The sequence below is a fragment of the Pseudorca crassidens genome, chromosome 13 (assembly GCF_039906515.1).
Source record: "Pseudorca crassidens isolate mPseCra1 chromosome 13, mPseCra1.hap1, whole genome shotgun sequence".
NCBI classification, from domain to species: domain Eukaryota; kingdom Metazoa; phylum Chordata; class Mammalia; order Artiodactyla; family Delphinidae; genus Pseudorca; species Pseudorca crassidens.
Window position 1 is genome coordinate 7,187,702 of NC_090308.1, and position 13,433 is coordinate 7,201,134.

The window sequence follows — 13,433 nt, forward strand, 5'->3', positions numbered from 1 at the left end:
GGGAAAAAAATGAAATGGAACCCAGAAAAATAATAAAGGATATTAATGAAACAAGAATTGATTCTCTGAAAAGATCTGAGTAAGAAAACACAAAATACTAAAATCAGGACTAAAGAAGTAGACATCACAGAACTTAAAAGTATTACTGAATTATTAATTAATTCCCACAAAGACACCCAGGCACAGTTGGTTTCACTAGTGAATTCTACCAAACATTTAAAGAAGTATGGTAAATAATACCAGTTCTTCACAATCTCTAAGAGGAAAACATCCGACTCATTGTATGAGGCCAGCATTATCCTGATACCAGAGCCAGACAATCACAAGAAATGAAAACTACACAGCAATATCCCTCATGTAATACAGAGGCAAAAGTCCTCAACAAAACATTACGAATTGCAATAGCAATACAAAGACGGGATTATAAAGAATGATCAACTAGGATGCATCCCAGGAATGCAAGGTTGGCTTAATATCCAAAAATCAACTGATGTAGTACACCATATTAATAAAGCACAAAAATCATCTGATCATCTCAATAGATCAGAAGAACATTTGACAAAATCAAACATCTAGTCATGATAAAAACTCTCAGTAAACCAGGAAAAGAAGGAAACATCTTCAACCTGATAAAGGGCATTTACCAAAACCCCACAACGAACACCATAAATTAAAAGAATGAATGTTGCCCCCTAAGGTCAAAATCATGACAAGAATGTTATTCTCACCAGTGCTGTTCAACATTGTACTGGACGGAGGATCTAGCCAGTGCAATTAGTCAAGAAAAAATATATAAGGCATCCAGATTGTAAAGGAAGAAGAAACACTGTCTTTATTCTTGGATGATATGATCTTATATGTAGAGAATTCTATGGAGTCTACAAAACAACTACTAGAGCTATTAAGTTCAGCAAGGCCATGGGATAAAAGACCAATATACAAAAATCAACTGTACTGATATACTAGCAATGAACAATCTGAAAAGAAATTCAGAAAATACTTTCATTCACAATAGCATGAAACGAATAAAATACTTAGACTTAAAAAGTTCAAGAATTGTACACTGAATTACAAAGCACTGCTGAGAGAAATTAAAGATCCAAATAAATGGAGAGCTGTCCTGTTCATGAATTGGGAAACATAATATTGTTAAGATAACAATACTCCCCACATTGTTCTATATTTTCAATGCAATCTATCAAAATCCCAGCTGATTTTTTTTTGGTGGGGGTTGGGGGGAGAACAGAAATTGACAAGCTGATCCTAAAGTTCACAGGGAAATACAAATGACCCAGAATAGCCAAAACAATCTTGAAAAAGCAGAACCAAATTGAAGAACTCACACTTCCCAACTTCAAGATTTACTATAAAGCTATGTTAGTCAAGGCAGTGTGGTTCTACAGAAGACAGAACGGAACAACGGAACAACGGAACAGAATTGAGAGTCCAGAAATAAACCCCTAGATTTATAGTCAACTGATTTCAACAAGGATGCCAAAACAATTCAATGGAGAAAGAACAGTCTTTTCCACAAATGAATGCTGGGTCTAATAAATATCGACATGCAAAAGTATGAACCTGGACCCTTATCTGATGTGATACACAAACATTAACTAAAAATAGATGATAGACCTAAATATAAGAGCTAAAACTATAAGACTCTTAGAAGAAACTATAGGTGTAAATCTTCATGATCTTGAGTCAAGTCATGATTTCTTAGATAGGATATCAAGAGCACATGCAATAAAGAACAAGTTGATAAACCAGACTTCAAAGTTTTAAACTTCTGTACTTCAGAAGAAACCATTAAAAATGTGAAAAGACAAGCCACAGACTGGGGGAAAAAACAAACATTTGCAAATCAAATATCTAGTAAAGACTTGTATCCAGAATATATAAAAATCTCTCACAACTCTATAAGAAGACAAATAACCCAATATAAAAATGGGCAAAAGATTCACATAGACACTTCACCAAAGAAGATATATGAATGGCCAACAAGCACAAGAAATGCTCACCATGGTCAGAGAAATGCAGATCAAAAGTACAATGAGATAACACTTGACATCTACTAGAATGGCTATTACAAAAAGAAAGACAATATTAAGTGTTGGCAAAGGTATGGAGAAGCTAGAACTCTCTTGTGTTGCTGGTTGGGAATTAAGACAATGCAGCTACTTTGGAAGCAGTTTGACAGTTTGTTAAAAAAATTGAACATGGATTTACCATATGAGCCAGCAGTTCCACTCTCAAGAGAAAGGAAAATATAGGTCCACACAAAGACTTGTATGCAAGTGTTCAGAGCAGCATCATTCATAATAACCAAAAAGTAGAAGTAGTAAATGAATAAATAAATCATGTGGCATATCCATACAGCGGAATAATATTCAGCAATGAAAAGGAATGAAGTATTAACACAATGCTGTAACATGCATAAACCTTAGAATTATCATACTAAGTGAAAGAAGCCAGACACAAAAGACCATTATATTAAATGTCCAGAACAGGCAAATCTATAGAGACAGTAAGTGGCTCAGTGGCTGCCTAAGGCTGGGGGTAGGAGTGACGAGTGACTGCAAATGGACAAGAGCTTTCTTTCTGTGGTAATGGAATTGTTCTAAGGTGGATTATGATGAAGGCTATACACTATATAACTATCCTAAAAATCACTGAACTGTATACTTTAAATATTACATATTGGTAAATTATACCTCAAAAAGCCATTTAAAAACACTTAAAAAAAATTTTACTGAAAAAAAAAATCTAAGTGTCTGTACAAATCCTTCCGTGATGCCAGCTTTCTCAAGGACATTAATTTCTATGTGAGGGGACCTACTACTCTGGAAGGAAGGTGAATACAGAACCTGCCTGAGAAATTACCTGTCCAGAGTCAGCTGCTATGTGTAAGGAATGAGTCAGATATCTTCTAAAAAGATTTCAGGAAGCTTTAAGGTCAATCTTTAAAAAAATTTAATAGCAGAAAGAAAGAAAAGAACACCATCAATGACATATAATTTGGGCTATTTTAGAAAACTAACTGCTGAAATATTTACATTCTGAAAAAGATGCTTTCTTGTCAAGAGATTATTCAGCAGTATTTACATTGACCCAGTACCTATATATCTTGATATGAAAATAAACTGAGCCGCCAACATGTGATAACAAGGCTTAAACTTTTATCTGTTATAAACTTGCAGTTAATATACAAAGATTTAAAAGGGCCTCTTACATCCTTAGTGTTGTTTCATTTCTCTCTTTCCCTTTGCAGCAAGGCGATTCTAGACCCTAAAGGAACTCCTAACCCAGCGCCCACCTTCAGCACACTTGATTGTACCCCTTCTGTTGAGGAACACATGAGTGACAAGGACAGACCTCTGTATCAGATAATGTGTTGGCTCTGAAGCTGATAACCATTAAAAGACAATATAACTGAGCTTTCCTAAAATAAACCATTTATTGAAAAAAGAACCTTTTTCTTAAATTTCATTAATCAGCCTTTTGCATAACAAACCTGTGGCTTGCCAACAACAACAACAACAGGTAAGGTTTCACAGTCAGTGCACTCGACAAACAAGAGATTAACAAGGCCCAGGATGCCTGATAACACTACAACTGCTTTTGAACCTAGAAAGGTCAAAAATACTACACTGATGTCACGGTTCTCAGTCACCCGAGAAACGGAGGTGACGGAGGTGATGGTCCGTGTACAGTAGTAATGGCACTTAACATGCAGCTTCTTTACCTCGTGGACACCATCACTCAGGAGGGCCCCGTGCCACGTCGAACAAACAGGAGCAGCAGGAGAAGTGACGCTTGTCACCTGTGCAGTCTTCAGTCTTGGAAGGTTAAAAAGGCTTATACTGCTTCTCAGCACAGTCTTTATGTAAATATTACATACAGTAGTGATTAAGAGAATTTTCCGAGTACACACACTACTAGGCCACAGACTGATTAGCTTCATTCTTCATCTGTGCAAACCTGTGAGGAAGGCAGGAGAGAGCTGAACCCTATTCACGCCACATGTAAGATTTACAGGTAAGTCATAATCAGTGCATCCTGATGCTCCCAGCACTGTGCCTGGCACAGAGCAAAGCCGTAATCAATGCAATGAAATGTCAGTGCTAAGTTACTGCTCTATGAATTGACTATTGAAAGCATTTTTAAGAATGTATTTGTGGGGCTTCCCTGGTGGCGCAGTGGTTGAGAGTCCGCCTGCCGATGCAGGGGACACGGGTTCGAGCCCTGGTCTGGGAAGATCCCACATGCCACAGAGCAACTAGGCCCGTGAGCCACGACTGAGCCTGTGCTCCTCAACAAGAGAGGCCGCGATAGTGAGAGGCCCGCGCACCGCAATGAAGAGTGGCCCCCGCTCGCCGCAACTAGAGAAGGCCCTCACACAGAAACGACGACCCAACACAGCCAAAAATAAATAAATAAAATTTTTTTTAAAAAAGGGCTTAATACATTAAAAAAAGAACATATTTGTACAATGTCAATAAGAATTGCTTATATACTTTATAAAGAATACATTTTTATTTAATTACAAATCCCTAATATCTACGCAGCATATCCAGCTATTGATTACTTAATTTCACTCACCCAGAAATAATGTGACCCCTCTCTTGAATCTTCCTTTCCTGTATCAGGAGCTCCTCTGCAGGACCCTGTAAATGTTTTCTCCAGGTTTCCACTCTCATTCCATGTCTCCTCTAAATGCTCTCCCAGCAATATTTCTCTCTCTCAAATCCGTATCCTATCCCAGTTCTCTCGAGTGCCAGTCCAAAATACCCAAATGCCTGTCTAAAATCCCCCAACAGATACTCCAAATACGCCTCGAACTCAATCTACCAAAGAGGAGACCATCATCTCCCGACGCAACCCTCAACCAGATGCTCTCTTTACCTATCTTGGCAAATGGAATCTCGATAACCTGGTGACACAAGCCAGAGCCCGGGAGCCGTCCTGGACTCCTCCCCGTCACGCACCCTTCACATCCCATCAGTTACTCACTCACGGCCATTCTCACTCCTATATACGGCTGGTGACTCACCCCTGACCTCCCACTCCCAGCCCAGCAGCTGTGTCAGCAGCTTCCCAACTAGCCTCTCACCTCCAGAGTGACTGTTCTAAAACACAATTTAAGCATGTCATGCTTACAATAAAACTGAAATCCCTTCATGTGGTCCCTGCTTACTTTCCCAGCCTTATGTTCTGCCACTTTCCACATCCTGTGCTCCATCAGTATGTCCCAATACACAGTTCTTTGGGTGCTTCACCCTCTTAGCAGTGAGCCTTTCCATGTCTCTTCCATTCTGTCCGCCATACTCCTCCCTGCATTTCCTGACCTGGCTAAACCCTCCCAAACAGCTCAGGCATCTCACTCTAAAGAAAGTTAATAGGGACTTTCTTAACCACTGCGCCACCAGGGAAGAATCCGCCTGCCAATGCAGGGGACCCGGGTTCGAGCCCTGGTCCGAGAAGATCCCACATGTCGAGGAGCAACTAAGCCTGTGCGCCACAACTACTGAAGCCCACGCGCCTACAGCCCAGGCTCCGCAACGAGAAAAGCCACCGCAATGAGAAGCCCGCGCACCTCAACAAAGAGTAGCCCCCGCTCACCACAAGGAAGACCCAACACAGCCAAAAATAAAAAGAGTAAAAAGAAAAAAAAGAGTAATAGCTGGGATTACCCGACTGGATTAAATTCCTCTTTTCAGTGACCCTACAACATGGCATATATACCATTATCACAGCTCTTAACATAATGCTTAGTCATTACTCCCCTGTCTCTACTCTCCCAGTAGAGGTTTGTTGTTACTAACCTGTGTACTCTAAAAGAGGGAAAATTGTGCCTTTCATCCAGCCCCATTTAAAATTCCATTTAATAGTCCCAAGTGCACCTCAAACCATCCAAATGGATCAAGGAGGAGAACCTCGACGAACATTTTCCAAAAGAAAAAACATACAAAATTCCCCAGCATAATACATTTAGTTTCTTCCCATTTCAGATATAGATATTTTATATTTAAGTCTCCAAATTTCCTTAAGTGCCAGATGCGATCAAAACTCAAATACTTAAACAAGGAGAGGGCTACACAACAATCTGCCAAACCTTGACGAAGGAATGGTCGAGGAGCTGGCTGGCCGTCCACCTCATCCTGGGCTCGCTTTCTAGGCAGTGAGAAAGGAAGTCCTTTCCTTCTGGGCTTAATCTTTCAGGGATTGGTGGCTTATGCCCCATTCCCACTTTGTACATAATCTGAAAGTTGTGCTCATATTCATGCCAAGGTCTCTAAAAACAGGAAAAAAAAATCAGGTTTCAATACTACATGGCCATACAGAAATGCAACTGCCCAATCTCTTTTTAGGCATCTCAACGTTGATACATATTGAGGCCGGCAAACTTTTACTTAAAGGGCCAAACAGTAACTATTTTAGGCTTGCAGGCCATATGGTCTCTGTCACACCTATTCAATTCTCCCACTGTAGCGTGAAAGCAGCCTTAGGCTATAATATAATAAAGGAATGGGTATGACCATGTGCCAATAAAACTTTATTTACAAAACCAGGTGGTGAGCATAGTCTGCCTACCCCATTTAGGTGTCCAATTAGTCCAGTATTATCTAGATGCCATCATCATGTAAATAAAAAATGTAACATAAAATAATATAAAAATGTCAAACAAAATTCAACAGCTATCATACAGGGATGTTTAATATGCCACACTGCTGAATAATCGGCATCCAATTATTGATAATTTGCAAAGCTTAGATTATTTTATTATGATTACAGGGAAATGAGATTCATGGGGGAAAGGACTGAGTTTGTACGGCATTCTAATTTGTGGACCATCGTTTAGTTATTGAGATATATGTTCTTCAATGTGAGAACTTGTTCTTTTTCTAATGCATGGCTTGACTGAAATAACAGATATCATGGGCATCTTTCTATGTTAACGCTAATAGAAATAATATTAGCTAATAGTTACTAAGCACTTATTTTCAGCAGCTGCGAGGTATAGCTATATAATAATTTCCTACTAGTAACACTTAAGAGGTTTCTAACTTTTTTGCTTTATGAGTAATGGCTACACCCCCACACACGCTGTGCCTCTATATATTTGTAGAATTTTTCATTAGTGGTGTCTTCATCAGAAGATCAATTTTCAGATACTGTGTCATACACAACAGTTTCACTGCCCTGCAAACGCTTGTGCTCTACCTATCTGTCCTTCCCTCCCTCTCCCAGAGGCCCTGGCAACCACTGATCTTTTACTGCCTTTATCGTTTTGCCTCTTCTGGAATGTCATATAGTTGGAATCATACGGTACGTGGTGTTTTCAGATTGGCTTGTTTCTTTTTTTGGCCATGCCTCGAGTCTTGCAGGATCTTAGTTCCCCGACCAGGTATCGAACCCGCACCCTCAGCAGTGAAAGTGCCGAGTCCTAACCACTGCACCAGCAGGGAATTCCCCAGATTGGTTTCTTTCACTTAGCAGTATGCTTTTTTTTTTTTTTTGCGGTACGCGGGCCTCTCACTGTTGTGGCCTCTCCCGTTGCGGAGCACAGGCTCCGCACGCGCAGGCTCAGCAGGCATGGCTCACGGGCCCAGCCGCTCCGCGGCATGTGGGATCTTCCCGGACCAGGGCACGAACCCGTGTCCCCTGCATCGGCAGGCGGGCTCTCAACCACTGCACCACCAGGGAAGCCCAGCAATGTGCTTTTAAGGTTTCTCCATGTCATTTCACGGCCCAATTTCTTTTGGTTGCTGTACAGTATTCCCTCACGTAGATTACCACAGTTTATCCATTTGAAAGATATCTTGGTGGCTTCCAAGTTTTGGCTATTATGAATAAAGCTGATACGGGCATTCTTGTGCCAGTCTTTGTGGAGACATAAGTTTTCAACTTCCTGTTTCTTTTCACAGCTGCTTAATTCTGTGTTTTGAGAATTATGCTTTTTTTGTTCCTCTGAGGAATTCTCTAAGTCATGTATGTTATAAACATTTGGTCCCTAGTTTGTCACTCGTCTTAACTTACTTATCTTTTGACGGGTCATGTTCTCTATTTTGCAGGAAATGTGTCCACAGTATTCATAATGATAGTAAGACCACAGTTACTGCTCTATTAACGTAAAGTGCCCTCCTCAGGTCCCCCCGCCCCCGGTGCAGGCTCTGCTCACCTTGCCAGTCACCATCTCTATGACGACACACCCCAGACTCCAGATGTCGGCCGCACGCCCGTGGCCTTCTCCTTTGGCGCGAGTGATGACTTCTGGGGCCATGTATGCTTTAAAAGTCACAGATATGGTGATAAGAATGGGTTATAAATATAGCACCATGTAGTACGAGAGCCAAGCAATACACTAATATCGCTTAATATTCCACATAGAAGAAACAACTAATTTGTTCGGGGGTGGGGGGGGGAGGAACTTTCTCTGAATTACATACTAAGAAACATCAAAACTTGAAAATAAATATTTCAAATCAATTTCTCGGATGGACATTTTAGGAGCCAAAATATCTTCTAAAAGACAATTCTGAATATGCAAATATTCAGGTAAATTGTATCTGCAATGAGAATATGAAATTTAACCTGCAAAGGAGGATGTAGAATTTTATGACGTGTTTCTAAACAGTCAAATAATCACCATTTAAACATGTTGTTTTGACTAGAATAGTTTTAATAAACCCAACGTGAATGACAAGGTTTTTCTGGGAAGAAAAGAGGCCTTTCTTCCCTCCTTTAAGTCTGAGGGAGAAAAGTGATTTCCCAATCTGACAAGCGCTTTCAGGGGTGGCTCCTCCCCCGTCTGGTTAGATGCCCTCACCTGCTCTCCACGTCTGCTGACCAGGAGGAAAAGGGAAAGCCAGGGTCCCAGCACACTGGAGTAAGCCCCGATGCAAAGACAGATCTAGCCGGACCCACCTGCTGTCCCCAGCGTGCTATTCACCTCCCCAGGCATGGTCTGAGCATTGTTTTTAAGCTTTACTGAACATCCAAAATCTCCCAGCTTGATCAGTCCAGATGAGGTAAGGAAGATGTTGGCACCTAACAAGAAATAAGGAGTTGTGAGCCTCTACAACACAACGCAGGCACTTTAAAGTTTACACGGTAACCTGAACCATCAGGAACTTGATTCACAGAAGTTATAAAGACTTACGAAACTTCACTTGCAAAGTGTAATCATAGAAAGATTTTAAGCCTTACTCACAAATGTTAAAACACAGCGAAGACACTTTAGTATCAGTGCAGATAGCTCTGACCAATACATTCTGAACTGAAATACACGCATAAATTCTAACATTAAAAACCCAGGGAGATACTTAAAGAGAAAGTACACATAAAACACAAATGCTTGTGGCCACAGTCCCTGAAAATTAAGTTTATATACGATCAGCAGCGCCTGCAACAGAAAGCAACGTGTAGACAAGACCTGGCACACACGATGCTGGTCTGCAGAGCTGTACCCGAGGCCACCGTTGGACTGATTTCAGACTGCCTGAAAAGCACGTTCTGTGACTGTCTCACATCTCCGCAAGCGGTACACAGGCCCGGCCTGTACTCCAGTTGGAACCCGGGGTTACCGCTCATCTCCCAGGGCGGCTCTGCCTCCTCCAGAGGCTACCGGCCGCAGCCACTCCAACCGAGTGGCACGGCTCAGCGCTACGTGTCGACGGCACCTCCTTCCAAAAGTGACACGGAGCCCCTCACTTTAGACAGCAAGCCACGCGATGAGCTGCGATCTGCTGGTCCTCACAGCCTGAGGAGCGCACGGCGCTAACTGCGTGATTCCGGAGCCAGCTCCCAGGCCCACACTCTCAGACACGAGGAGCTATAAAGAATGTCCCAAGGATGCACGTGGGCGGACTTGACTCAGGGACTCTGAGGGATTCTCTTTATGGCCGTGGCCAACGACATGAAGGTACCATTCCATGAGCATGGAATGTGTGTCAGAACAACTGGAAACAGGCAATGCCATGGCCTGACCCAGAGCCATTGAAGCAAATGCCCAGAATGATCCCAGACAGCAAAGCAATGCGGCGGACGGGCGGGCAGGCAGCAGGACTGGGGCATGCTGGGGATTCAGGAGGAGCCGCCTTAGAGAGCGCGGACAATCCTTCCACCCAGCAGAGCAGGTGAGGGGTAACCCAGCCCGCTCTGAGGCGAATGCCTGGTCTGAAGTCCGGCCATTCTAGAATCAACCTGTTTAGGCCTCAGATTATGGGACAGAGTGGAATCCTTCAGTCTAGGGCCATTAGAGACAAAGCTAATTTGTCACTTTAATTATCCCCAAGACTCCCAAATACAGAGGTCAGGGGCACGGTGTGGTTAAGGTAAACGCAAGAGGGACAGTTCTGGGACAGAAGCATGGCTACTCACCACACGTGAGAAGGGAACAGAACTTTTAGTCAGTCAGCGTGACCAAATCGATCTTTAGCAGAACTCTACACTGGAGGAGGGTGCTGTAAATAAACCCCGTCCACGTCTCCCCAAGCTCAGCTGCACATCGTAACTTACACCGGCATTCCTGATTCACCGTCACTTTACATATTCACGACGTTTATATATAAATACACGAGGTTCTTGACACAAGGAAAAGAAAGGATGCTCTGAGCACGAATGTCTGGTAAATACACAGGGCAGGCGAAATCAGCCTACAAAACAGCAAGTTTCATTTCGGGGGTAATAGATTTGGCTAAAAGCAGTGCTGAACAGAACAGCGGACTTATACCCTCCTAGACAGAGACATGTGTCCTGCACAGTTTCTTAACACTGGGTTCTTTACAGAAGACTACTTCAAGTAAAGGTATTTCTTTGTAGAGAAGTGATGTGCGGGCACGGGAAGAAGCGACATGGGGGCAGCCGCCGTGTGCTGGGCACAGCTGGCTCTGGCGGGGAGCCGAATGTGGGCATTACCTTTAACGTCACGGTGAACTATGCCATGCTCGTGGAGGACATTGATTGCGACGGTGATCTGCTTAGAATACAGCCTGATGACGTGCTCCTGAAGTCCCAGCCTCGACACCTCCTCTAGGGTGCCCTCGTCACAGTACTCCATGAAGATGTACATCTCTTCCTGCGGGAGGAATCAAATGCAGCCTGTGTTTACGTGGACACTAAGTGAAGAACCTGGAACGCTTCACTGGCCACACCCCAGAGGACTCTCCTTTCTAATGGTATGCTACACTTGCCATCCTGAATACTGAATTCGTCTTAAAACGGTCATTTCTAACTCCCCTACAGCCGTGTCTCTGCCTGCCTCCTCTGTCTGGAATTATACAGCTAGTTGGGATAAGAACATCTCCAACTCACAGGTGATAAATGTCTATAATCCTCTGAAATTCAGTCCGCTATATAATCTCAGACAGGGACAACAGGGCTGTCCCTATAAATATATTATTAAGTACTGAAACACATCCTTTTCAGATATGAATTTATCTGTGAAAAACGTAAAAAATCACCAATATCCAAATTCCCCAGAAGCTCATATTCCACCAAGACGCTCCAAGTTATCCTCTTTCCCTCAAAGTGTTTATCTCTAAACACAAGGGGGAAAAGAATCTGAGGTCTTAATTTTCTCTCATTTCACAATGGTTCCTTAAATACATGTAAGAGAAAAAACGTTACCGAACAATGTACTCAACAGTGGTTCAGTAACAAATGGAAGAAAAAAAAAGTGACCCACAGCTGTGTAAGGGGCATTAGAGAAATCTTCTGGTTGGCAGGATGGGTTTCAGTGCTTTATAATGTCGGGTTAATGACTACAGTCTACAACTTACATTTTAGGAAGAACTCCTCTAGTTTCAGAGAGAAGGCAGAAATGATGTAACTCATGGAGATTTCCTGATAATTAGGCAAAGTTACTGTGCTCTGAAATGAGAAGACCTGTGATGTAGGACAGGACTCCATCTGTGCCCTCACTGACCGCTCACACCAAACAGTGTGATCAAAGCTGGCTTACCCTATGCAGCTCCACACCAAAATACCGAACCAGATTGGGGTGCTTGATGCCTTCGAAGATTTTCAGTTCGTCTGCCGTTTCCTTGATAGTTTTGTGGTCATTAGGTTGAAAGCGAATCTGGAAAAGGAAAACTGTTGATTACTGTTGGCAATGTCACAAGCTAGAAAGACGCCGACTTTGAATGCAAGGGCTGGGATGCTGACATGTCCGCTGTCCAGCCCCACGGCACCATGGTCAGTGTGTTTGTGACTTCACTGCCAGGCTTTCTCCTCCTTGTTGAATTAAACACGCCTGCTTTAGAATATGTGGGCAGATAACAGCTAGTGGGATCATTTTCATAACTACAGACTGAATTAACCAAAACATGAAACATTCCTGTGATTCAGGAAGCAATCACAGGTGTTTAGGTTCTGGGCAAGATAAAAAGAGGAGATAAGATTCTGCCCTCACGAAGTTTACAGCCACGTGGGAATGAGGCCATAAAGCAGCGCGGGTAAGTGCCGCACAGGGAAGATGGGAGATGCCGCAGGGGTTGAGGAGGGGCCACATGTGCCCGCTGCCCCTCACAGCCACTCGGGGACCAACGGTCGCGCGGCTCTAGCCTCACCCTCCACGGCCCTCGGTGCCCCCCCGCCGGGGCCTTCTTCAGGCGCTCCCTGCTCCTGCTTTCTACCTCCAGCAGATAAAAAGCTGTTCGTTTCTGAACCTTATCACAAATCCCACCCCCAACCCCGCTCAAGTCCCCTCTTGGTCCCAATGGTGTAAATGCTAAGAAGCAGACCTCAGGCCTAGACGACTCACTATGGAAGCACTTAGGCCAGCTCTAACCTCATAAACACAAGTTTCGCTTCCAAATCTCTACCACACGGAGGCCTCAGACAACAAGGCCCCCAGAGGGCTGCAGCACCCACCTCCTTCATGGCCATCAGTTCACCGGTGTCCACGTTGATACAGGTATAGACCTTCCCATACTGCCCTTCCCCTGTGAACAGGAACAAACGAGCTGCTCTCAGCCACCAGAGCCAGGCCACTGCAACTCACTGAAACGTACAATAACCTCTTCCAATTCCAAATCTGTATTCATGTATCTATAACCATGCTTACTACAGTCTACTACTTCAAGATCTAAACGGTTTCTGAATGTTCCCTAATAACTGTAATAACTGAAGTCTTAAGCAATCTTTTCACTATGTCTTACCTGTCAATGCCTGTGAATAGAGTAGAACTGACTGGCAAACCCCAGAAGAGGCATGAAGGTGAGTACTAAGTCCCCTAGTGCACACCTCTGAGCCCCTGTGGCCCTCAAGGAGGTCTGGGCGAGGTGGGCGGGCAAGGCTAGTGGCCAGGAGTAAGCCTGACTGTCGTCTCAATGCACCTCATTGTTGTAAGGCCAGGCGTGTGGGATATTAGTGGGATATTCTACTAACACACCTTTTGGGACATTAAACTAAGGGGATATATGGCTGAATAA

General features: G+C 43.3%; 2 protein-coding genes across 11 annotated transcripts in view; one reads left to right on the forward strand and one right to left on the reverse strand.

The window, feature by feature from the left end:
- LOC137204361 (E3 ubiquitin-protein ligase parkin) overlaps positions 1-5,671 on the forward strand; it is a 1,432,750-nt gene extending 1,427,079 nt beyond the window's left edge. For both annotated transcript variants that reach the window (XR_010933571.1, XM_067701593.1), the window contains one exon: positions 3,269-5,671. The gene's annotated coding sequence lies outside the window, so the exon portion shown is untranslated. The remainder of the gene's footprint in view (positions 1-3,268) is intronic.
- MAP3K4 (mitogen-activated protein kinase kinase kinase 4) overlaps positions 3,431-13,433 on the reverse strand; it is a 112,548-nt gene continuing 102,545 nt past the window's right edge. For 8 of the 9 annotated variants that reach the window (XM_067701582.1, XM_067701590.1, XM_067701585.1 and 5 more), the window contains 7 exons: positions 12,874-12,944; positions 11,963-12,079; positions 10,918-11,077; positions 8,926-9,048; positions 8,180-8,286; positions 6,113-6,292; positions 3,431-3,978 (listed from right to left, as the gene is read on the reverse strand). In XM_067701582.1, the coding sequence (XP_067557683.1) occupies positions 3,958-3,978; positions 6,113-6,292; positions 8,180-8,286; positions 8,926-9,048; positions 10,918-11,077; positions 11,963-12,079; positions 12,874-12,944 (779 nt within the window). In that variant the 3' untranslated portion in view covers positions 3,431-3,957. Of the gene's footprint in view, positions 3,979-6,112; positions 6,293-8,179; positions 8,287-8,925; positions 9,049-10,917; positions 11,078-11,780; positions 11,872-11,962; positions 12,080-12,873; positions 12,945-13,433 lie in introns of those variants that run through there. The other variant, XM_067701591.1, reaches the window with a different exon arrangement.